At 43.7% G+C, this 26,746-nt stretch overlaps 1 protein-coding gene across 2 annotated transcripts in view; it reads right to left on the reverse strand.

The window, feature by feature from the left end:
- Nucleotides 1-751: 751 nt before the first annotated feature.
- The window catches only part of SHQ1 (SHQ1, H/ACA ribonucleoprotein assembly factor), an 85,271-nt gene continuing 59,276 nt past the window's right edge, over nt 752-26,746 (reverse strand). For both annotated transcript variants that reach the window (XM_045578263.1, XM_036428843.2), the window contains 4 exons: nt 25,138-25,191; nt 21,713-21,836; nt 13,067-13,187; nt 752-1,699 (listed from right to left, as the gene is read on the reverse strand). In XM_045578263.1, the coding sequence (XP_045434219.1) occupies nt 1,138-1,699; nt 13,067-13,187; nt 21,713-21,836; nt 25,138-25,191 (861 nt within the window). In that variant the 3' untranslated portion in view covers nt 752-1,137. The remainder of the gene's footprint in view (nt 1,700-13,066; nt 13,188-21,712; nt 21,837-25,137; nt 25,192-26,746) is intronic.

The raw sequence follows: 26,746 nt of genomic DNA on the forward strand, positions 1-26,746 counted from the left end.
CAGGGAGAGCAAGGCAGCGGGAACTGGCAGGTCTGAGCACCGAGAGGAGACAGTGCAGAGCACTGCAGAGGGAATTCTCCGGACACTGGCCTGGAGTTGGGAGAGGGCCCTGGACATGGAGAGAACACCTGCTGATAAGCACGCAGTGAGGCTGGAGCAGCACTCAGCACTCACACAGGCACCTGCTCCCACCAGCTAGACTGGAAAACTCGTAATTCATTGGGCACGGGAAACGCTTTCCTTAGTCCTGTGACATAGTTTGTCCCATGCTGAGCCCTCTTCCAGGCCTGCCTAAAAAATTACAAAAGCAAGACCCATAAAGATCAAACTGTTTCCAAGTAACTTAACTGCATCCCCAAACAAAAGTACAGAATATTTGTAATACATACTCAGTACCTAATGAGATAAAATTCATGTCTGTATTCTAATAGAAAATTTCACCAAAGACATGTGAATGACAAGTACACAAATGAAAAAATGCTCAATATTATGAGTCTTAAAATAGGCAAATTAAAACCACCATGGGATACAGCTTCACACCTACTAAAATGGTAAATATTTAAAAAGCTGACCATACCAAGTAATGACAAGAATGTGGAAGAACTATAACTCTCATACACAGCTGGGGGAACGTAAGATGGAACAGCCACTTAGAAAAGCAGTTTAGCAGTTGTTTACTTTGTTAAACACACACTGACCCTGACCGCTCCGTCATTCCGCTCCCAGGAGAAGCACATGCCCACACAAAGGCTTGCACAGAAACATTCACCACAGCTTTATTGGGAGGCAGTGGGGAGGGCGCCAGGAAGACACTGGGAGATGATGTAAGTACAGTCTCTTGATCGCAAAGAGGACTGGTGTGGTGTGTGTCATCAACATGGATGGCATCATACATGTGAAGCGTGTGCAGCTTCCTGCGTGCCCAGTGGGTCTGGGTAAAGCTATTAGAATATCAATGGGCTCCCCACCCTCGGGGTTCTCGCAGAACCATTGCTTTCCTCTTCGGATGTTAATTATGCTTTGGTAAAAGTACTCCAGAACTTTCAAGGAGCAGGAAGGATGCTCATTGGAGACATGCTGTATACAATGAGGAAGAGTACAAGTATTATAAAAGCGAAAAGAATCCTCAGTCAGTAGCTAACCCAAGCCTGACGTGTGCCCGTCCGCCAGTGAAGCCCTCCCCACCCGTCCTGGAAGGGCGCTGCTGGCCTGTGCCCTGCGGGGCCCAGGGGAGCCTTGGGGCTCCGAGAGTCGAACCACGGCCTCCAGCTGTTCTCCCAGCTCCTGGATCAGAGGCCCCGCTCTCCCTGGGGCCGGCGCGAAGGCTGGCAGCGCCCCCTGGCGGACAGCAGCTCCGGGGATGGGAGAGCGGCCGCACAGCCCGTGGCCATCAGCACGCAGGGCGCTGCTTTTGTCCAGAACCGGGCCTTGTAAGGACCCTCCTCCAGCGGCTCCCTTGCCTGCCAGCCCCTCTGGCTCGGAGTCTGGGTCTGTGGTCCGGGCTGAAGAGGCACTGCCATCGGAGGCCTCGGAGCCGTCGGAGGCCTCGGAGCTGGGGGCCGGCGAGGCGGGGCGGGCGGCCTCTTCCTCGCGGACCAGAAGGGCGGCCGCCTCCAGCTCATTCACTTCCAGGCCCAGCTGCGCTTTGGTCAGGGGCGCTTCCTTCAAGGCTTCTGCCAGGGCTGCCAGCCTGGCGGACCTGTAAGAAGAAAGGAAGGCAATGGGAACCAGTTAAGAAAGAAGAGGAAGGTGTTCACTATCCGGCCTGTGGACAGAGAGGCAGTGCTTTCAGCGGGATGCTCCCTTCACATGACACCCCGGACACGCTCCGCAGCCACTGACTGGAGCGGTCACGCATGACCCGAGGCCAGGAGCTTTCCTTTATGCTCCCAGGATGAGGAAGGGGCTTCTAGCCAGAACTCAAAACCCAGAAGCCACAAAAGAAAAGCAAAGATGGCTAACTTCACCTACAGAGAACAACAGTGCCTGTAGGCAAACACCAGCGCCGCCATCCCTGAAGCCGAGGCTGATGTGAAACAGAAACAGCCGCCGCTCAGCACAGCACAGCCTGGCGCCCAGCTCCACCCGGAGCGCGGATGAGAGATACAAGCGGACCAGAAGGAATATATAAAAAGGTATCTAACTTCAGCCAAATGAGCGAAATACAAACTGAAGTCACACTGAGATATTTTCACTTAACAAACTGGAGGAGATCCAAGCATTTGCTCACCTGCCCAGCTGTGGGAAGGGCCTCCACTCGCTGGTGTAAGAGGAAGAGGCACAGCTCCACGAAGGCGCACCTGGCCACGGCTTTCACGGCCCTGACCAGCAGAACCGTTCTGGAAATTAACACGTGCCACACACACAGGCCGGGCATTTTGTGCTCCAGGGGGAGCCACTGCCCTCCCCTGCTGGCCCAGTCCCCCCCAACTGCCCTCCTCTACCAGCCCAGTCATACCTAACTGCCCTCCCTGCTTGCCTAATCACACACAACTGCCCTCCCCTGAAGGCCTGGTCCCCCCTAACTGCCCTCCCCTGCAGGCCTGGTCCCCCACAACTGCCCTCCCCTGCAGGCCTGGTCCCCCCACAACTGCCCTCCCCTGCAGGCCTGGTCCCCCCACAACTGCCCTCCCCTGCAGGCCTGGTCCCCCCACAACTGCCCTCCCCTGCAGGCCTGGTCCCCCCAACAGCCTTTCCTGCTGGCCTGATCCCCCACAACTGCCCTCCCATGCAGGCCTGGTCCTCCACAACTGCCCTCCCCTGCAGGCCTGGTCCTCCCCAACTGCCCTCCCCTGCAGGCCTGGTCCTCCCCAACTGCCCTCCCCTGCAGGCCTGGTCCCCCCAACAGCCTTCCCTGCTGGCCTGGTCCCCCACAACTGCCCTCCCATGCAGGCCTGGTCCTCCACAACTGCCCTCCCCTGCAGGCCTGGTCCTCCCCAACTGCCCTCCCCTGCAGGCCTGGTCCCTCACAACTGCCCTCCCCTGCAGGCCTGGTCCCCCCACAACTGCCCTCCCCTGCAGGCCTGGTCCCCCCACAACTGCCCTCCCCTGCAGGCCTGGTCCCCCCAACAGCCTTCCCTGCTGGCCTGGTCCCCCACAACTGCCCTCCCATGCAGGCCTGGTCCTCCACAACTGCCCTCCCATGCAGGCCTGGCCCTCCCAACCAGTTTGTCTGGTTTGTGTTGACAACTACCGTACTACCGTACCGTATACAGGTAATAAATTTCCTTTATTTTCATTTAACAATAAATGTGTACCATATTCTTCTTCATGGAAAAATAAGACATCCCCTGAAAATAAGACCTAGTGCATCTTTGGGAGCAAAAGACACTGTCTTATTTTCAGGGAAACAGGGTAGATGGCAAAACGATAAGGAAAAGCAAAGTAATGATTAACACAAAACTCAGAGTTGTTGCTATGGGGCAGGGAAGGGGCAGGCACAATTAGGACTGCTCTAGGAAACTGGCAATGTTGTTTTTCTTAAGATTGGTTGTAGGTACATGCATGTCCAGTTTATTAATATTCCTTGAACTGTACATCTATTTTATATATTCTGTATTTTATAATGAAATAACGGAACTCAATAAACATACAAAAAAGGCAATCTTCAATAGATAACTGAGCCCAATATTTCATTTAAATAATAAAGAAAGCAATAACAGAGGAACAGAAAGAAAACTAACCCAGAATTATGAGCTAAAGTAAAAACGATCCAAAAGAGATAAATTATGTAGACAGAAGAATTTCTTTTACAAAAGCCAAGAGCCCAAGAACCATTTTTCCCAAATGAGTCTCTTCATTCATCCAGCCACAAACCAGGCCTCATGCTCCATATTGCTCCCTCCTTTCTCTTCAAATCCATTGTAGTCCCCTGGGCAGGCTACTCACCATCATGAGCAAGAGAACCTTTCTAACTGGCTCATAAGTTTGCACACGACAACACCGGGGCTGTTCGCCCATCTTATGCTTAACACTCTCCACTGGCTTCCCATTGCTCTTTAAGAAAAGTCCAAAACTCATGGTTCTTAGAAGGCACCATAGCCTAAATCACCAGCCAAATCTTGACCTCTCTTCAACCCCTTTTCCTCATGCCTCGTCACCCTGGCCTTCTTTCCAATCCCTCCTGCCAGAGCTCTGCACATGGTGGGCCTGCCCACAGTCCTGACCCCCAGCTCTCCCACGTTAAGTCCACATGTACTTCAGTCCTCAGAGCCAGCAGCTTCCAGAGCAGCCCTGACACCCTCCCCAACCCCATCCCCTCACTAGGTCAGCCAGCACATGCTGTTATAGCAGCATGAATCTTTCGTTTGCAGTACCTTCAAAGATTTTAATTTCACTCTCTGTGTATTTGATTAATCTCTCCCATCAGATCACAAGTTCCATGAGGACAGGGCATGTCTGGCTGTTGTTAGCCATCAGTCTAAGAACCTTCGCACAGAGTGTTGCACACCATAGGAACTCACGACTATTTGTTGAATGATTGGATGGATGGAAAACAAATATTCAAGCCTGAAGCAGTTACAACTTAGAAGGAGAGGAACCAAAAGGTGTGAAACGAAGGAGATACCCAGCATCACCTCTCATGCCCATCTACGCTGGCAGACAATGTTTTCCAAGTCTGACCAACGGAAATGTTGTACTGTCCAACACAGATGATGAGAGGATCTTTGTGGCTTTTGTTTAAAAAACAAAAGCAAAACTGCTCTCACACAAACCGAGCCTTATCTAACTTTTTCTGACAAACAGGTTAGGCAAGCCTATTATTTGCCATATGAAAATTTTAGATTTTCAATTTCCATCTGAAATCATAATTATAGTAATACCAATGAGTAGTACTGCTGTGTTCAGAACGCTAGTTTCACAACTTCTTGAGTTTTGAAAGCTTAGTTTTTGTGTGTGTGTGTGTGTGTGTGTTTTAAAATATATTTTATTGATTTTTTACAAAGAGGAAGGGAGAGAGATAGAGAGCTAGAACGTCAATGAAGAGAGAAACATCGACTAGCTGCCTCCTGCATGCCCCCTACTGGGGATGTGCCCGCAACCAACGTACATGCCCCTGACCGGAATCGAACCTGGGACCTTTCAGTCCGCAGACCGACGCTCTACCACTGAGCCAAACTGGTTTCGGCTATTTATTAATAAAATATATTTTACTGATTTTTTACAGAAAGGAAGGGAGAGGAATAGAGAGCTAGAAACATCGATGAGAGAGAAACATCGACCAGCTGCCTCTTGCACACCCCCTATTGGGGATGTGCCCGCAACCAATGTACATGCCCCTGACCGGAATTGAACCCGGGACCCTTCAGTCCGCAGGCCGACGCTCTATTCACTGAGCCAAACAGGTTTTGGCCACAGTCTAAATTTCTTTGAATTCCTTTTCCTCGGATCACTAATTAACAGTGAAATCACAAAAATCATTCCTCAAGGAATCATACATCTTGATATTAAACCTATGTCACTCCTAACCATGGACATGATCATCCATTTCAAATTTCTTTTTTTCTTAAAATGATAGTTGGCTTTTCTTTAGTATTTATTTATTTATTTTTAAAGATATTTTATTGATTTTTTCAGAGAGGAGGAGAGAGGGATAGAGAGCTAGAAACATCGATGAGAGACCAGCTGCCTCTTGCACACCCCCTACCAGGGATGTGCCCACAACCAATGTACATGCCCTTGACCAGAATTGAACCTGGGACCTTTCAGTCTGCAGATAGACACTCTACCACTGAGCCAAACTGGTTTCGGCTTTTCTTTAGTATTTAAATTAAACACTAGGAATCCCAAAATGAAGACTAAGGCCAAATGGTTTGTGCTCAGGAAACATGTGCTGTGAGGACAAAGGCTGGCATACATGAGTCAGTGGTCTCCCAGGCCAGCAGCATGGCTCTGAAGCAGGGAGCCAGCCTTTTGCTCGGCACACAATTTGTCTTTTTTTTTTTTTTTAATCTTTATTGTTCAAATTATTACAGGTGTTCCTCTTTCCCTCCTCTTCCCCCATAGCTCCCCTCCACCTGATCCCTAACTCCACCCCATGTCTTTACCCCCCGCCACTGTCTTCATCCATAGATGTAAGATTCTTGTCCAATCTCTTCCCTCACCCCCTGAGAATTGTTAGTCCAATCCCTTTCTATGTCCCTGATTGTATTATATTCACTAGTCCATTTTGTTCTTCAGATTTTTTATTCACTTGATTTTTAGGTTTGCTTGTTGGTAGGTATGCATATTATGTCTTTTTGTTGTTCATAATTTTTACCTTTACTTTTTTCTTCTTCTTCCTCTCCTTAAAGAATACCCTTCAGCATTTCATGTAATTCTGGTTTGGTGTTGATGAACTCCATTAACTTTTTCTTGTCTGTGATGCTCTTTATTTGACCTTCAATTCTGAATGATAGCTTTGCTGGGTAATGATAGCTTAGGCTGCAGCTTGACAGGGGACCTCAGGCTGTGCCCCCCCAACCCTCCAGGCAGGGCCTGATGGTGGACTTCAAGGTGTGGCCCCCTCCCCCTCCCGATGGGGGACCTGAGGCCGTGCCCCCCATCCAGTGGAACTTGACAGGGAACCTCAAGGTGGGTTCTCACCTGGCACTGGGCTGGCGGACCTGAGGCTATGCTCACCCCCCCCCAGCACCGGGGAACCTGAAGCTGTGCCCCTTGTCCAGCACCTGGCCAGGGGACCTGAGGCTGCACCCCTCGCTCAGCGGGGCTTGGCAGGGCCCATGGCTGCGCCCCCCACCCGTCAGGTCTTGATGGAGGACCTGAGTCTGTGCTCCCCGCCAGGTGGGGCTTGACAGGGGACCTCAAGGCACTCCCAGCCCCGCCCAGCACTGGGCCAGGGGACCTCAGGCCGTGCGTGTTCCCCACCCCGGCACTCGACCAGTGGACATCAGGCTGCATCCCCCACCCTGAGGGGCTTGACAGAGGCCCTGAGGTTGCACACCCGACCGGGCAGGACTTGATGGCAGTGGGGCCTCATTCCAATGGGGATGAGGCTGGCTGGGTCTGGGTCTCATGGGATTTTGAGGTGCTGCGGGTGGACGAAGACTTGACTCTGGGTCCTGCGGCGTGCCCCAGACTCGGACAGGAAGAAGATTTTCATATACATTTTACTTATTTTCTTTCATCTCTGACACTTCTATTATAGATAAAGGGCAAATAGCAATATTAAAGTATTTCCTCGAATTAATTTCCTTTTAACGTGCACAAATTCCTTGCACCGGGCCACTGGTCTATGATAAAAGCATAATATGCTAGTTAGAGTGGACATCCTTCTGGACAAAACTGTGGCAGCAGGGGCCGAGCCCCTTGCATGAATTTCGTGTATTGGGCCTATATTTATTAATATAAATGTAATTATGATGCCCAAAGTACATACAGAAGTAAACATAAATTATGTTTCCAAATTTCTAAAAATTCTCAAACTAACCAAACCTATTTTTTCACCAAAGTTTGGATTCACAATGATTAGGATGTATCCTACCTAATAAAAGAGTAATATGCAAATTAACCACTTCACTACACCTACCAGCCAATCAGAGCGAGTATGCAAGTAAACCAAACCAAGATGGCTACCAGAAGGGAGGCTTGGGTTTCCACAGCAACAGAGAAAGCCAAGCTTTCCACACACTCTGGCAGGTCCAGACCTCCACTCAAGGATACAAAGTTTCAATTATAGAAGGTAAACAAATCCAAACAGAAATGGCTGCAGCCATGGAGTGAGCAGGAGGCTTGGCTCGGCTCCAGGCTACAAAGTTTTAATTGTAGAAGGTAAATAAATTCCAGATACCAGGGCCTCCTGCTTGGGTCACCAGGGGTTGTGGCTGGCCTAAAAACCACCACAGGCCCCTCGCCCAGGACACCTCACACCCCAAGGGAAACCTCCACCCTGATCCAGGATACCCTTCAGGGAAAACCAGCTGGCCTCCACCCACGCACCAGGCCTCTATCCTACCTAATAAAAGAGTAATATGCAGATTGACCATCATTCCAACACACAAGATCAAGATATCTGTCCCTATGTGGTCAAAGATCCTGCCCCCATGTGGACACAAGATGGCCACCACAAGATGGCCAGCAGGGGAGGGAGGGACCAGGCCTGCAAGGGAGGGCAGTTGAGAGGGACCAGGCCTACAAGGGAGGGCAGTTGGAGGTGATCAACCCTGCAGAGGAGGGCAGTTAGGTGGAACCAGGCCAGCAGAGGAGGGAAGTTGGGGGCAAACAGGCTAACAGAGAAGCAGTTAGACATCAATCAGGCTGGCATGGGAGTGGTTAGGGAGTGATCAGGCTGGCAGGCAGAAGTGATTAGGGGAAATTAGGAAGGCAGGCAGGCAAGCAGTTGGGAGCCAGCAGTCCTGGATTGTAAGAGGGATCCCAGATTGGAGAGGGTGCAAGCTGGGCTGAAGAACAACCCCCCTCCCCACCGCCCCCGTGCACAAATTTTGTGCACCGGGCCTCTAGTGTATTAATAAGCCTTTCAGGTATCTTAATATCCCATATTATTTCACTACCTCCCAATAGCATTCACATTCCTGGGTAATAAAAAATGTGCATTTGAGGCATTTGAGTTTCAGTTCTTAGTAAAAGCAGCACTAAACATGATATCATGGATTAGGAAAGAACATTAGGTAAGAACTAGGACAACCTAAAGAAACTATGACCTTCAATCAATAATGTATTAGCAATAATGAATGTGACAAACATACCATACAAATAAGATGTTGAGAATAAGGGAGACTGGGTGTGGGGGTATCTGGGAACTCTACCATCTTCAGATTTTTTTAAAAATCTAAAACTATTCTAAAATACAAAGTTTAAGAAAAAGTAGGATTGAAATTACAAATTAAAAAAAAAAAAAAACTAACAAAAAGACCAATAAAAAAAGAACACAAACTTTAACATTCAGATATATAAACTTTGGCTAGTTTCTTTATATGCAGTTCCAGGCAGCACTCCTATCTTCACAAAGGGTTATTTCCATCTGAAATCTAAGGGAACCCTCATAGCCCTTAGAGTTGCGGGCACTTTCTTGAGAGAAAAGTCTAATGAAGAGCTGCAGTCCCAACAGGCGTGCTGGGCTCCCGGGGGTCGGTAAAGCATGAAGTACTTGTACATGGAACCACACGGAAGGGATCACGTGAGTGGGTATTGGCATGTGCTAACTTTTTCTTACAGTGATAAACCCCCTTCCATCCAGAATGAATTTGTGGATTAAATTAAAACAGTAAAAATAAAGAGTAGCCCAACATGTCAGAACAAGCATTTTACCAAGAATGACTTCAATCACAGGAGGCTTAACTTGCTTGAAATTATGTACAATTGTTTCTTGAAATTTCTGTATGCTAAGCATTAGCAGCCAATGTAACCTGACATTTTACCATTCCTCAGAGGGTTTCCCATTGGACAGTACAACCACCTGGAGAGAATGATGGCACCTGGCCACCTGACATAGCAGAGCCGAGTCACCTCGGTGCCAGGTCTTACAAAAACCCTCAGCTCTGGTCCAAACAGTGCCCAGACACACTCCTTAGGGTGTCTGCATGCTCTACCTGCACCCTTCTCTGAGAAATGCCACTCACTAGTGACAAAGTGGGCCCGGGGCCATGTATATACCACTTTGGGGACCCCCCAACCTCAAGCTCACTGAGACCACTGCAGCAGGGCCAGGAAAAGACACTGCATGAAGGACAGGGGAGTAGAGTCCATCTCTCCTGAATCTAGGACATGTCAACTGAGGGCTGTGGAATGCCAGTGTCCAGGCCTCAGAGACACAAGCAGCAGACTCTGCAGAAAGCGGCACATGAGAGACCACATTACAGGGTAAGCACTGTCACGCTTCATGTGAGCTTCCGGGGCCTGACTTAAGATGACCTGCAGACTCCTAATAAGCTCCTAATTTTTACTAAAAAATCTGAGTGAGTTTCTCCCATGTGGCCAACTGACTTCCAAGGCAAGAATACGGACAGCACCCAGCACATGGAATTCAGGGGTAAGGCTTGCCTAGCTGGCCTGTGACCCAGGCTAACCATGGACTCTCCCACCTCACAATACAGGACAACACAGGGGGAGAAAACTGACCCAAGTGCAGAGACGCCGCCCGCCTCCAGCACCACAGTCACGGCCACGGGAAGTCTGGGCGCCGTGTCCTCCCTTCCACTCGCCGTCCCCTCTGATGATGCCACTTCCTCAGCCAGGGATGCTGCACACCCAGGTTATTATGATGTTCAATGTGTAACTATGCAGCCAGATACCATTTCTCATGTTTTTCTATTAATTCATATGCCTTCTTTGTCCAAACTCTCATCCATATATCTTTTCCAGCTATGATCCAAATGTTCCTATTTCTTTATAAATATTCGTTAGAGATCTCAAATTGACATTTCTAACCCTGATCTCCACATCTTCCCTCCCTCTCACTACTCTTCCAACCTGTCTCCAATATTATTTAATTTTAGCAAATGCACCTCCAACAGCCCGTTAACTGGCCAAGTAAATGTCTGGATCTCACCTTTGAGTCCTTCTCACTTCCCCCACACCTACATCCAATCAATTACCAAGTCCTGTCTCATCACTCTCTCAAATCCGACCACTAGGCTCCTTTCCTACTATCACTACCCTCCCTCAGATCACAACTGCCCATTGCCTGGATCACCAGTCTCCTAACGAGCCTTCCAGTCTTGAGTCTGATCTCTGCCCATACCAATGCGGCCTAATCTCATTATGTGACTCATACAAATACTCTGCAATTTAAACTCTTCAGCTGCTTCATACCCTCCCAGGACAGAGTACTCACATGAAATTCTGGCCTCATTTCTTTCCTCCCATTCCTGTACTATGATCCATCCATCCTAAGCTTCTGAGTTCCTACCCCACCCCCACCCCCACCCCCACCTCCCAAACTCCCCCGTCTCTCTCTCTCCAGGGCCAGGGATTGAGCCTGCAACCAAAGTACATGCTGTTGACCAGAATTGAAAATTGAACCTAAGACCCTTCAGTCCCCGGACCAATGTTCTATTTATTGAGCCAAACTGGCTAGAGCTTTTAAGCTCTTTAAAAAGGGCATATTCTTCTGTTCTTATTGTCTGAAATATTCTTCACTTGACTTCCCACCTGCATCTGACCATCTCTTACTGATCTCTAAGTTCTCAGCTTCAACTCTTCCTCTGGAGGCTGTTTCCTATATTAAGAGTGGGAGTGGCTTCCATGGTGCTCCCACAGCACCCACACTTCCCCACTGCAGTGACTGTCAAGCCCCCACAAGATCAGCTCTTACTCACCAGAGTAGCCCCATCACCTTTGTCACTCAGTGCCTGACACACTGCAGGGCTCAATGACTAGTGGTTGAAAAAGTAAGTAATTCCATTTTCATATTCAATACCAATGTTTTACCTCCGAATGTGATTCACGACTACTCCCATGGCATTGGCAGGTAAACCAGAAATAAGAGCAAGCTGAATGGAGGAGACCGTGCTTGCTCAGGGCACAGCCCTCTCCTCGACTAAAGCACGTGCACAGGGGAAGCAGCAGAGAGCAGACAGGCCCCATGTTTTCTAAAAGCTTAAGATTTCGGTGCTGAAACAGCTTATTGTTGTTTACAACTGAGGAAGCTGATCAGGGCTGACCAGGAGAGAAAACTCTCTGGTGATGAAATGGTTTCCGTCTGCAAAGTTCCCACATTAGTGAAATGGTCACAAAACAAGATTTCACTGTTGGAGGGAGAGTGTGCTAAAAAGCAGTGAAAACACACGGAACATGAGAATTAACCAAATTCAATGTAAAAAGCTTCAGTATTGCAAAGACTTTTTTCTCCCCACCCCCACCCCAATAACTACCTTAAAAAACTATACTGGAATGAAAAATACAGTGATCTACAACTTTCGCAAGCTCAGATGTGTACTGAAGACAGCTGAAATTTTAGATTTTAATTTTGTTTAGAGGGGAAAAAAAAGCAAAAAAAAACAAAACAAAAACTTTCCATGTAGCAAAAACCAAATAATACCCTATATGATCTCTTGTCCTTTCAAAATACACCAGGCATTAAAAACCATTTAGCACAGCCAAAACCGGTTTGGCTCAGTGGATAGAGCGTCAGCCTGTGTACTGAAAGGTCCCAGATTTGATTCCAGTCAAAGGCATGTACTTGATTGCGGGCATATACCTGGTGGGGGTGTGCAGAAGGCAGCTGATTGATGTTTCTAACTATCTCTATCCCTTATTCTCTGTAAAAAATCAATAAAATGTATTAAAACAAACAAACAAACAAACAAACAAACAAAAAAAAACAGCACAGTGTTTTCTTCCGTGGGCATACACTTCTTTCCTAACTAGGAAAAAATTAGCTTTTTAAAAAACACAACACAACACTAAAGGACCAGAATGAGTGAAAGGGTAAGTGTACAGACACAAATGGGTGTGACTGTGTGAGGGGCAGTCCAATCCCGCACAGGAGACTGGGGAGAAGGCTGAGGAAGACCTCCCCTGGCCCAGGTCCAAACCCACCCAAGTGCACCACCCCGGACCCCAAGTGCCCGCCAAGGACAAGGCCCCAACCCTACAGACCCATCTCAGACCCTGCATGGACCACCCACCAAAGCAGACACCAGTGGGACTCCATGCACCTGGAGAGGACACTGGCAGGACTTTCTCCTGGTTCCCCTGCAGTTTTCCGAGAATACAATTACCGTAACTAATGCTGCTGCCAACACTTTAACCTCACTTTCCTTTTCTAAACAATGTTAATTTAAAGAAAAAGACAAAATATAATGCTTTAAAAAGAACTGTAAGCACAATGCACCAAATGTGTATTTATAACTGTCTTTTTTTAAACATTTATTTTCTAAGCAGTGCCATTTTTATTTTTTATTTTTTTTAAGTAAATTAGCTTTTCAACATCTGCATTTCTTCCCTAAGCAAATTCACCAAGCTACCCGTGTTGATCCACTTCTTAAAATGTTTGGTAAATGAGGCTTCTCTTTCATTAAAATTTATCTCCCAGGTTATTTAATTTTCTTCCTTGGGGTATTCCAGAAATGGGAACATACAAAAGTCATATGTAATTCAAACTTACTTGGCTTTCTGAATCCATACACAGTAGTCTGAGATATAGAGATCGTTTAGAATGTAAGCTGGGTCACTTTCCTGAAAAATTTTGTGAATATCCAGTAGACACTTTAAAACTGCACTTTTACCTAAAAGAAATTTAAAAAAATAAAATCATCCTTAAGAAAATATATCTGACTTTTTTAAACTGAGAATTTCAGACACTAAGAGGTAATATATAGCAGCTCAGAGTTTTAGATTGTTCTTCAAAATATTTTCATATTCCTTTGTTGCATAAATTTTTAAAAAAATATATATTTTATTGATTTTTCACAGAGAGGAAGAGAGAGGGATAGAGAGTTAGAAACATCGATGAGAGAGAATCATCGATTAGTTGCCTCTTGCACACCCCCTACTGGGGATGTGCCTGCAACCAAGGTACATGCCCTTGACAGGAATCGAACCCGGGACCTTTCAGTCCGCAGGCCGACGCTCTATCCACTGAGCCAAACCGGTCCTGGCTGTTGCATAAATTTATATCATACTATTAGGTCCAAAGCTCATTATATTTTCTTTAAGAATGATGAGAAAGCTGCATAAGTTATTGCTATAGCTAATTACTGTGGTTACAAAAAAAAAAAAAAAAAAAAAAAGTACTATGAACACAACTAGGTACATTAAATAAAAAGAAGCAACCTAGATTAAATGAATATTTACATGCACCATAACTTTAATTAGATAATGTTCTTTTAATCAAACGTTCAAAACACCATTGGGAATTATATTTCAGTTTTCAACTTCTTTATTTATGTCAATATTTTTTGTCAAGGAATTACCTAGTACTAACTTACATTTTTTTTTTATGTTGTAAAAGTATCTTTATTTTAAAAATCTTTATTATTGAGAATATTACAGATGTCCTCTTGTTTCCCCTTTTCCCTCCACTGCCCAAGTTTTCTTATATTGGTCCAAGACATTACATTCAATTAATATTTGACAAAGGAGGCAAATGCATTCAAAGGAATATAGACAGTCTCTTCAATAAATAGCATTGAAAACTGGATAAGTACCTGAAAAAAAAAATGAAACTAGACCACCAACTTACATCACACACAAGAATAAACTCAAAATGGATAAGATTTAAATGTAAGTCTAAACTATAAAAACCCTAGAAGAAACCATAGGCAGCAAAATCTCAGAAATCTCCTGTAGCAGTATTTTTACACATACCAAGGAAAACAAAGGGAAAAATAAACAAATGAGAGTATCTTATCTAATAAAGAGGGAATATGCTATATGACCCTCACGCCATTGCAAAGATGGCGGCCCCCACAGCCAATAAGGGGGGAATAAGCTAATTGACTGCCCCACCTTCAAAGATGGTGGCACCCACAATCCTCTCAATCCCGCTAAGGTGGCAGGCGTTCCCAGCCACTTCACATGCCTGCCTCAGGAGTCTCCCACTCTCCTCAACCCCCAGCCTCCCAGGGCCAATCCAAGGCACAGGCAAGCCTAGGATAGTGGCTGCCCAGCTGCCCAGGGCTGGCCGAGGCTTGCGCTGCCAGCAGTGGCAGCAGCAGAGGTGTGATGGGGTGTCGCCTTCCCCTGATCGCCGGGTCGCCTCCCAACCTTGGGGGCTCCTGGACTGTGAGAGAGGGCAGGCCTGCCTGAGGGACCCCTTCCAGTACATGAATTTTCATGCACCAGGCCTCTAGTAGCAAAATAAAAAGCTTCTGCACAGCAAAAGAAACCATCAACAAAATGAAAAGGGAGCCCACTATATGGGAGAACATTTTCCAATGATGAATCTAATAAGGGGTTAATTTCCAAAATATATAAGTAATTCATACAACTTAATAAAAGGAAAACAATCCAGTTTAAAAAAAAAATGGGTAAAGCTTTAACTGGTTTGGCTCAGTGGATAGAGCGTTTGCCTTCGGACTGGAGGGTCCCAGGTTCAATTCTGGTTAAGGGCATGTACCTTGGTTGTGGGCACATCTCCAGTGGGAAGTGTGCAGGAGGCAGCTGATTGATGTTTCTCTCTCATCAATGTTTCTAACTCTCTATCCCTCTCCCTTCCTCTCATGCATGGCGGGGAGGGTATATGTGTGTCCTTCAGCCCAGCCTGCACCCTCTCCAATCTGGAACCCCTCCAGGGGTGTCCAACTGCCCATCGGACATCCCTCTCACAATCCAGGACTGCTGGCTCCCACTGCTCGCCTGCCTGGCTTCCTGATTACCCCTAATCATTTCTGCCTGCCATCCTGATCACCCTCTAACCAGCCTGATTGATGTCTAACTGCTTCCCTGCCAGCCTGTTTGCCCCCAACTTCCTCTGCCAGTGGTAGCCACCTTGTTTCCACATGGGGGCAGGATCTTTGACCACATGGGGGCAGCTATTGTGTGTTGGAGTGAGTCAATCTGCATATTACTCTTTTATTAGATAGGATAGAGGCTTGGTGCATGAGTGGGGGCCAGCTGATTTGCCCTGAAGGAAGTCCCAGATCAGGGTGGGAGTTCCCTTGGGGCGTGGAGCCGCCTGGGCAAGGGGCCTGTGGCGGTTTGCAGGCCGGCCACGCACCCCAGCGACCCAATCGGAGGCCCTGATATCTGGGATTTATTTATCTTCGACAATTGAAATTTTGTAGCCTAAACCGGAGCCAAGCCTTCTGCTCACTCTATGGTGGCAGTCATTTCTGAAACTTGTAGCCTTAAGCAGAGGCCAAAACAGGCCAGGGCTGCAGAAGACTAGCTTCCTCCATTGCTGGGGGCAACCCTAGTCTCTTGCTCTCTCCAGCTCCACGGATGCTTTCTTCTACAATTGAAACTTTGTAGCCTTAAGTGGAGGCCTGGGCTGGCTAGGGCAGGCGGAAAGCTTGGCTTCCTCCATCACTAGGGAAACCCAAGACTCCATCCTGCTCTCTCTGTGTCCACAACCTTCTTGGTTGGGTTAATTTGCATACTCAATCCTGACTGGCTGGTAGGCATGGCTTGTGAGTGTAGCGGGGTGATGGTTAATTTGCATGTTACTCTTTTACTGGATAGGATTAGTGTAGATTACACTATACACCCTACAGGCCAATTTTAATTAAAAGGAGGTAATGTTGAAGGCAGAAATTTTATGACAGGAGGAGGAAATACAGCAGGTTCTTAAATAACTTTTGTTCCACTTCATTTCATTGCAACTGTGTATGGTCTGAACACTTGTCCATATCAAGTAACCTGTGGTAAAACTGGTTTTCTTCTGTTTTTCACTTCAAGTCACAGAGCCTACTGATTACATTAAGTGAGGACTCACAGAACAATCAAAAGTCACAGAAGCAAGGAAACCAAATTAGCCATATTATCCAGATAGAAACATTCCCGGAAGAACTAACTAAACTAGAAGAATTTTTTCAATAGTTTTAATTGTCATAAAGAAGAAAATACAGGCAGAGCATATGCCAATCTCTCTCTCTTCTAGGGGGTGAGGTTCAGGGAAAGACGTTGATTTTTATAACTACCAACTTAACGTTTTAAAAGTCAACAATAAGCCTTTACCAAAAAACCCCTAAAACTCTTCACCTGAAACTTGTCTAAGTGCCTCCACAGTGTGACACCCCGGATACTGCCTCTCGTGATCATACAGCTCCCTGACACTGCCAGGCTGCAGACAATGCAGGGTCTGAAGCTGCAAATCATACAGTGCATGAAGGTATGCCAGCCTGGTGGGCGGCATAGAATGGAGTAGACGTGGACTTAAAATGGGGTAATTCAGAGAATAACAGGAAAAAAATTATTTACTTAGAGCAGATAGCTCCAGTAGGGAAATAGGGGAGTAAATAGGTGAGTTTGGTAGAAGTCAGACTGTGACAAGGAGACTAATGCAACTGAACAGTCCTGTGGTGAGAGGTCTAAATGAGGTGTCTGCAGTAGGAATAAAACACTACTCCAGAGATTTTAACAAGAAAGTTATGGAAGTAAGGCCATAAATGAAAATCCATAGCAACATCACCTAATGAAATTATATAGCTTCATTTAACAGTCATGACAAAAGTAAGGTTGCCTCCTTGCTAAGGGCTAACAGGCAAATTTATTATCACAAAAGAATAGTAAAAGAAATGTCGAAAGTATTCCATATTTTTAATTTAAAGAGAAGTTACATTGTATTTTCATATTTTTATCCCTATTTTGTTTTAAAAAGATAAATACATACGGGGAAAAGTTTTAAATATGTATATAGACAATATATACATACATACATACATATATACATATACATATACAGACATTGAACAAATATGTAATGTGTGCTTGACATTACTTTATATATGAGGAATACAGTAGTTTATTCTTCTTTGCATTTCTCCTATTTTCAAAATTCTCCACAATGAACATTTATTTGTTCAAAAAAACAGACTATATAACTAAGCCTTAAAATACTGATTAAAAAAATGCTAAACATTTAAATTCATAATTGAACATTTTCTTTAATATGCATTTTTGAACAACTGAGAAGCAATATTTTGATCAGGTGTTTTAGAAAATTTACAAAAATTATGAAACAGTTTTGAAAAGGAAATTTATATACTCTTTAAAAGCCTTGCTTTCATTTTGAGTCTTATTCATCCTATTTTCACAGAATGTGTACCTCGGTTTCAGGTTTGATCCTGCTCAGTTGGGGCTTGTAAGGGAGGCAATCAATTATCCCCTCCTCCCCCGCCTCTCTTTCTCTCTCTCTCTGTTTGTTCCTCTCTCCCTTATTCTAAGATCAATAGGGGGAAAAAGTTAACAACAAAAAGCAGTCCTCAGAGTAGATGTGCTTTTCTTTGGAAGCCTTTCCTGATCTCCCAATTCTACGTCCCCTGCTTTTTCCTAGTGAATCACTGTACTTCCCCAAACAAAGTGCATTTCACTCTATTCTGAAATTGTTTATTATTTATCATCTGTCATCCAGGTAAAACTATAAACTTCATAGGCACAGGAAATTTATTTATTACTAGAGGCCTGGTGCATAAAAATTCATGCACTAGATGGGGGTCCCTCAGCCTGGCCTGTCCCCTTCTCACAGTCTGAGAGCCCTCAGGGGTGGGTGGTAACCTGACAATCCGGGGAAGGCAACATCCTTATCACACCTCTGCTGCTGCCACTGCTGGCAGCGCAAGCCTCAACAGGCCCTGGTTACCTGAACCTTGGGTGGCCCTGAGCAGCTGGGCAGCTGCCATCCAAGGCTTGCTTGCATCTCAGACCAGCCTGGGCGGCTGAGGAGCTGAGTCCCTAACCCTAAACTTGGGGACTCTGGGGAAGAAACCAAGATGGCGGCATAGGGTAGACACCTAAATGCAGACTACCACAACAATTTTAAATTTACAACTGGAAATCAGAGGAAATATCACCCTGAAACATCAGACGGCTGGCTGAGCGGCTGGCTCTGCCATCTAGGAAGGGAAGAAAAGGACGTGAGCCTCAGGAAATGAGGAGGTGTGGAGGCCTGTGCACGCGGAAAAGGCAGCCACCAAGTTCGCTGCTGGCTTACTCACGGCGCGCGGAGAGGGCTGGCAGCTAACATGCGGCTGGCTTTCTTGTTCGGGAAGAAAACAGAACTGCCCTATTGCTCTGATAGACAGTCCCAGTCAGGGAGAGGCCGGACTGTCAGGCAGTGGGCAAAGCTCTCTCGGAGGTGCGTGTATCCAGCAGCCATAACTGCGAGACTTCCCAGTGATACCAACAACAAGCAAGGCTTAACAACAAGACTGCACACAAAGCCCACAAAGGGCTGCACCAAGACTGTCCACCTCAGGTAATAGGGAAGGCTGTGGTACTGGGCTCTGCCAGGACACCTAGTACACAAAACTATTCCATCAAATCAGGGAAGCAGCTAAAATGCAGAGAAGAGGCAGGACACAAAGAAAGGAAATGGAGAAAAGATTGGACATTGAGTTCAAAATCACAGTGAGAAGGTTTTTCAAGAATTTCCTAGAAAAGGCTGATTAAATAAACGAGACCTATGAGGATATGAAAAGGTATCAACTAAAAATAAAGAATACATTGTCTAAAATAAAAAATATTATACAGAGTCCTAAAAACAGAATGGAAGATTGCAAGAATCAAGTCAAAGATTTGGAACACAAAGAGCCAGAGGACACTCCTCCACAGAAGCAAGAAGAAAAAAGAATCCAGAAAGTTGAAGATAGTGTAAGAAACCTCTGGGACAACTTCAAGAGAACCAACATCAGAATTATGGGGGTCCCAAAAGAAGAAAGAGAGAGCAAGATACCGAAAACATATTGGAAGAAATAGTGACAGAAAACTTCCCCCACCTGGTGAAAGAATAAGACTTACAAGTCCAGGAAGTACACAGAACCCCAAACAAAAGGATTCCAAAGAGGACCACACCAAGACACATCATAATTAAAATTCCAAGAGCAAAAGACAAAGAGAGAATATTAAAAGCAGCAAGAGAAAAGCAGGTAGTTACCTATAAAGGAGCATCCATACGATTGTCAGCTTATTTCTCAACAGAAACCATGCAGGCCAGACAGGAATGGCAAGAAATATTCAAGGTGATGAATAGCAAGAACCTACAGCCAAAAATAATCTACCCAGCAAAGTTATCACTCAGAATCGAGGGCCAGATAAAGAGCTTCACTAATAATTTAAAAAAGTTATTTGATCTGTTTTGTAGTTTTCGTTTGGCGTTCGTTGAAAAATGGAAAATCAAAAGGAACATTTTTGTCATACTTTGCTTTTTTATTTCCGCAAAGGGAAAAATGCATCGCAAGCTCATAAAAAGTTATGTGCTGTTTATGGTGACGAAGCCTTAAAAGAACGGCAGTGTCAAAATTGGTTTGCCAAATTTCGTTCTGGTGATTTTTCACTCAAAGATGAAAAACGCTCTGGTCGTCCAGTTGAAGTTGATGACGCCCTAATCAAAGCAATAATCAATTCGGACTGTCACAGTACAACACGTGAGATTGCAGAGAAGCTTCATGTATCACATACATGCATTGAAAATCACTTAAAACAACTGGCTATGTTCAAAAACTCGATACATGGGTTCCTCACGAACTGAAAGAATCACAGTTAACGCAACGCATTAGCAGCTGCGATTTGCTAAAGAAACGTAATGAAAATGATCCATTTTTAAAACGACTGATAACTGGCAATGAAAAATGGGTTGTTTACAACAATATCAAGCGGAAAAGATCGTGGAGCAGGCCAGGTGAACCAACTCAAACAACATCAAAAGCTGATATTCATCAAAAGAAGGTTTTGTTATCAGTTTGGTGGGATTACAAAGGAATTGTCTACTTTGAACTCTTACCACCCAACCGAACGATCAATTCTGATGTCTACATTGAACAACTAACGAAATTAAACAATGCAGTTGAAGAAAAGCGGCCCGAATTGACAAATCGAAAAGGTGTTGTATTCCATCATGACAATGCAAGGCCACACACATCTTTGGTCACTCGGCAAAAATTAATGGAGCTTGGTTGAGATGTTTTGCCACATCCACCATATAGTCCTGACCTTGCACCATCTGATTACTTTTTGTTTCGATCTTTACAAAACTCCTTGAATGGTAAAAATTTCAATAATGATGATGATGTCAAATCGTACCTGATTCAGTTTTTTGCTAATAAAAACCAGAAGTTTTTTGAACGTGGGATTATGATGCTGCCTGAAAGATGGCAAAAGGTCATTGATCAAAATGGGCAATACATTACAGAATAAAGTTATTTAGTTCCCTGAAAAAATTTTAAAAATCCGCAATTACTTAGTTGCCGACCCAATATATGAATTGCTGAAGGGGGTTCTTTTGGAAGAGAAAGAAAATAAAGATAAAAATTATGAACAACAAATATTGAATACATAACTATCAACAAGTGAATCTAAAAACCCAAGGGAATTAAAAAATCTGAACAATATTAACTGGTGAATATAATAGAATCAGAGGTATGGAAGGGGAGTGAACTGACGATTCTTGGGGAAAAGGGGAGTGGGGGTTTGGGAAGAGACTGAAGAAAAACTGTGCACCTATGGATGAGGACAATGGGGGGTGGGGAAAGGGCAGAGGGAGGGGTGGGAACCTGGTGGAGGGGAGCAATATAGGGGAAAAAAAGAGGAACATTTGTAATAATCTGAACAATAAAGATTTAAAAAAAAAAGGAAAGTGGAAAAAAAAAAAAGAAACTTGGGGACTCCAGAAATAGGTGCATGGGATGGGCGGACCCACCTGGGGGTGGGCCCTGCCATGCCATGAGCCTGCCGCCCCAGCCGGACTAAGGGGACTGGGCACTACCATCCTGTGGCTGTGGGTGCCGCCATCTTTGTGAGGGCATGATGGTCAATTAACATATTCCCTGTTTATTAGATAGGCTTATACCTACAGTCCTAGCATAGTACCTAGAAATTGTAAGCACCAAGAAAAACTGAATGTTGAAATCTACTAGAATACAAAGTGGTTTGAAATATGATGTGTACCTTCTTTATTTACCTTCCCACTCTTTTTATCTGATTTGTGTGATTATATATCTGTATAAAAACACTATTACTTTACATATACCTGGGAGGAAAAGTGGTTGAATGAATCATTTTCATTATTTACATATAGAAAAAAAGAGTATTACTTCCTCAGACTAAAAACTTGTAATTTTTCATTCTCCATTCTGTAAGCACAATAATACCTCACCTAGTTGCAGTATCTTTATAGTGTCTCTGCAGGCTTTTGTCACCAGCTTGAAATGGCGGTAAAGTGGGTAGCACAAAACTCTTCTTCCAAAAGACACCAGGATGTCATGAACATTAGTCCAAGTCTATGAAGTATCAGTTAAATAAGTAAACATTCCATATTACACAAACAAAAGTACATCATGAAATACTGTCCATTAAAAATTAAAAGTATGGCCCTAGCTGATCTGGCTCAGTGGATAGAGTGCCAACGGGTCCCAGGTTCAATTCCAGGCAAGGGCATCAAATTCGGGACCTTATTATTTATTATTATCCCCACAGTTCTAGCATAGTACCTAGAAATTATAGGCACCCATGAAAAACAAGATTACAAAGTGATTTAAATGTGGGACTTAGCTTGTTTTAAATATGGACCTCGGTTACAGGCTCCTCTGCAGCCTGGGGTCTGGTCAGGGCAAACACAGGGGGCAACCAATCTATGTATTTCTCGCACATTGATATTTCTCTCTGTCTTTCCCTCTCTCTTCTACTCGCGCTCCTCCCCCCCCAAAAAAACAAAAAAGCAATGGAAAAATATCCACAGGTGAGGATTTAAATTTTTTTTTTTTTAGTTTGGATTATTGTGAAGCCAAGTAGAAGAGAAATATAAAACCATAAAGTGAGTTTATTGTACACCTTATAATAAATTAATCTTATTAGTCTTAGTAATTTCCGTATTTTATCAACATATCACAAAGGCTCTTTAAAAATCACATATGTAGTAGGAAAGCTTTTAAAAGTTTCTTAAGAATTACAAATGTGAATCTAAAACATATGGGACTAAACCAAACACACATGCACACAAAAGACCTTTCTCAATAATCTATATTTTATGCTTTCGTCTTTCAGGACCATCCCAGAGAGTAGAGATGAAAGGTTTAGAACTTTTTAGTGGTGTGTGTTCAGTCTCTCTCTTTTTCACTTTGGGCATGAATAATACAAAGTATTTATATTTACTTCAGCAATTTATTTTTAATCATCAAAGAGAAAACTAATAATTCCTGGAGAAAAAAGTGTTTTGTAAATAGTATTAAACTGATAACCATTAGCAATTGAAAACTTACTGAAATTACTAGACAAAGGTAATTTTTTACCAAACTGTTTTCAAATTGAGGTGTTTTTGTTTGTTTTGTTTTCATTGATTTCAGAGAGGAAGGGAGAGGGAGAGATAGAAATATCAATGATGAGAAAGAGTCACTGATCAGCCTCCTACATGCTCCTACCAAGGATTGAGGCCACAACCTGGAAATCAAACCACGACCTCCTGTTCATAGGCTGATGCTCAACCACTGAACTATACTGGCCGGACTTAAAATGAGTTTTGATAAACAATGTTACCCATATATAAAACTTAAAATATAAAATTAACACTAAGGGAGCAGCATAATTTCCATGTATATTAACTTTAATAAATGGGAGATCTGATTAAGAATTTTGAATATCTGACAAAGAATAGTTTGTATCTAAAAAGAGCTATGAACTTTTTTTTTACATATATATTTTCTTGATTTTTTACAGAGAGGAAAGGAAAGGGATAGAGAGCCAGAAACATTGATGAGAGAAAAAGATCAACCAGCTGCCTCCTACACACTCACCACTGGGGATGTGCCCACAACCAAGGTGCATGCCCTTGACTGGAATCGAACCAGGGACCCTTCAGTTCGAAGGCTGAAGCTCTATCCACTGACCCAAACTGGTTAGGGTGAGCTATGAACTTTTTAAAAATTCTAGCAAAAAAAATGAAATACTTATAAAAGTTTGACGGTTATTAACACATCTGGCAATTTCAAGTTTTCTCAAAAACTAAAAATTTCAAAATAAAATCACATATAGATGATGTTATTCATGTAGACTTTAATAACCAAACTATAAAATTGATCACCAACTCCATAATGAATGCAATTATTACAAAACCAGTTTCTCCAATATATGCTAATGGCAATATGTAGAACCTAAATGAAGTCTAGTGAACAGCACTTCTCTATATTTAATCCTATATAATAAAAGCCTAATATGCTAAGTGTCCAGTCAACTGGTTGGTCGATCAACCAATCAAAGTATAATATGCTAATGATATGCTAAGGCCACTCAACCACTCCTTTTGACGTGCAATGACCACCAGGGGGAAGACACTCCAACAGGTAGGTTAGCTTGCTGCTAGAGTCCAGCTGACTGGGACTGACCAAGGTGGGCCAGACATGCTGTGGAGTCCTCCCGCTGTCCCTCCTTAGCTGGCCAACCTCCCGTGTCCTTCCCCAGCCCCGATCATGCACCGATGGGGTCCCTAAGCCTGGCCTGTGCCCTCTCACAATCTGGGACCCCTGGGGGGATCTCAGAGAGGTGGTTTTGGCTCAATCCTGCAGGCCAGGCTGAGGGACCCCACTGGTACACAAATTTGTGCACCAGGCCTCTAGTATACGCATAAAATCCTGGAGATCTAGCTACAGATTCTGACTTAGTGTGTCTGGACTGATGTTATGTGCTGCTAGCAAGCTCCCAGCCAAGGATGCTGGTCAAGCTGTTGGTCCATGGACCAGTCTGGGAGCAGCAAGATTCTGTGATAAAATGTTTCACTTCCTGTTTACAACTTACCTTTTACTTTAATCAAATGATGCCATGAAACAACTTTGATTTTACAACTTAAAATGTACTATATGTGGGATTTTAACTGGGGGAAATTTAAATGGACACTTTTTAAAGCTTCTACTCTTAATTACAGATTGTCCAAAACAGGTAAATTTAAAGATATCACCCATTGGTATTTTCAATAAAACCTACACAACTATTTTCTAGAAAATATATGTAAAAACAAGTATCACTATATTAAAAGACTTATCAGTTCTAACTACTAATTCTAGAACCTAAGAGAAGTTAGTTATGCTACATGTGCTAAGTTTCCTGGTCTGTAAAATGTAAATATAGTACTTCTCACAGACTATGGGAAGGAGTTAGTGAGGGAATGCATGTACTACGCTTCCACAGCTCCTGGTGGTCAGTGACAGCCAGTGGTAGGACCACTGGGTGTGATTCCCATCTTTGAGCTCTGAGCCCCAATATATTGCAACTCACAAACATGCCTCAACTCCACCCACAGTCTCCCCCAACAGACCACATACGCATTCTTTCTCCAAAGTGTGTTCTCCCTCTCCTGACTTCCAAAATACCCCACCTATTCATTAGTATACTATAATTAGATAAGAGTAACAAATGGAATCAGAATTTTATTAAAAAGATGAAAAGTAAACTTGTACAATAAAGCTTCCGTTTTTAAAAAGTCAAGGAATTGCTTGAATTACCCAAACTGAATTAATAACAATAAAAAAACAAAAAAAACAACAACACATTTCTGGACAAACAAATCTAAATAATTGCAATTAAAAATCATACCTCAAACCAGCACAGTGTTGGACTCAGTTTTCTGATATTCCACGCAGATTCAACCTTTATTTGTTTTAGAGAAAAGAATACTGTCACATGAGAGATAAAGTAATATAAAAACAAATATCCATTTATCCAAATAGCATGTGAGTAGTGTTGACATACATATAAAAACTAAGTGTCTATGATTGCAAAAAAATAATAATAAAATTGCTTTACTAAATGCAGGTGCTATCAAAGCCAAGTTTCTGTCTATTTGGACTTTACAAAGCAAAGCTTTCCCACTGAGAAGAGTCCTAGGGCCCAAGAGCAAATGAGCACAGTTTTGAAAGTAAAATTAAAGGAAAGTGATGCTTGCTCAAGTTCTGTCCTTTTCAGCTAAGTTACCACCTCCCGACCTGCTACCAATGTACGTAAAGATAATAGGAATGTGTGTCTGGCACAAAGAAAAGCTGCTCAAGAACCTGGCCTTCAGAAAATGCTTGTGAGACAGTATATTCTAAAGGAGGGTTTAAAGTTCTAGACCTCATCGTTTCAAATATGTAAATACAAGAATAAAGAATAGCCAAAACCTGTTTGGCTCAGTAGATAGAGCGTCAGCCTACGGACTGAAAGGTCCCAGGTTTGATTCCGATTAAGGGCATGTACCTTGGTTTCGGGCACATCATCAGTGGGGGTGTGCAGGAGGCAGCTGATAGATGTTTGTCTCGCATCAGTGTTTCTAACTCTCTACCCCTCTCCCTTCCTCTCTGTAAAAAACCAATAAAGATATATTATTTTAAAAAGTATAAAGAATAAATTTATTGAGTAAAGTTAAACACTTACTTATCTCAAGCAAAAATATAAATCACTTTTTTTGCCAAAGAAAACATTTTCTCCAATTGTAGTATCTTAAAAAGATGAGTGTAAACAAAAACCATTTTCAGTTATATTAGGCCCTGGATACAATCATTTATATTCATTTTGGAGTGAAATGAAAATCTCAAGAGTCTCTTGAAATTTTCAGAATCATGACAATATAAATAATCTTGGCACATATAAAATTATAAACCTAAAACTATGATGTTAACTGAGACCAGCAGATTAAATAATGCATACATCACGGCCCAATATACACATACATGCAAACATACATGTGCACAATGAAAGAGTTAAAGAGATACATCACCTTTTTACAGTGGCTTTTCCTGGGGCTCAGATTACAGGAAATTTTAATGATTTTTTTCCCTTTACAATGATACATAGTATTTGTGTATTTAAATTTTTAAGAAAGCATGTGCACAGCTCAAGAAAAGCCCTTTGAGCAAGGATAAACAAAAATAGCTGCAGGGCACATTAACCAGAAAGACTTTTTATTGTTTCCCAGATTTTTTAAAAATAAATCTTTATTGTTCATATTATTACAAATGTTCATTTTTCCCCCCCCTCCATTGCTCCCCTCCACCAGGTTCCCACCCCACCCTCTGCCCTTTCCCCACCCCCCATTGTCCTCATCCATAGGTGCAGTTTTTCTTCAGTATCTTCCCGCACCCCCCACTCCCCTTTTCCCAAAGAATTGTCAGTCTACTCCCCTTCCATACCTCTGATTCTATTATATTCACCAGTTAATATTGTTCAG

The sequence above is a fragment of the Pipistrellus kuhlii genome, unplaced genomic scaffold, assembly GCF_014108245.1.
Source record: "Pipistrellus kuhlii isolate mPipKuh1 unplaced genomic scaffold, mPipKuh1.p scaffold_m20_p_93, whole genome shotgun sequence".
Lineage (NCBI taxonomy): Eukaryota > Metazoa > Chordata > Mammalia > Chiroptera > Vespertilionidae > Pipistrellus > Pipistrellus kuhlii.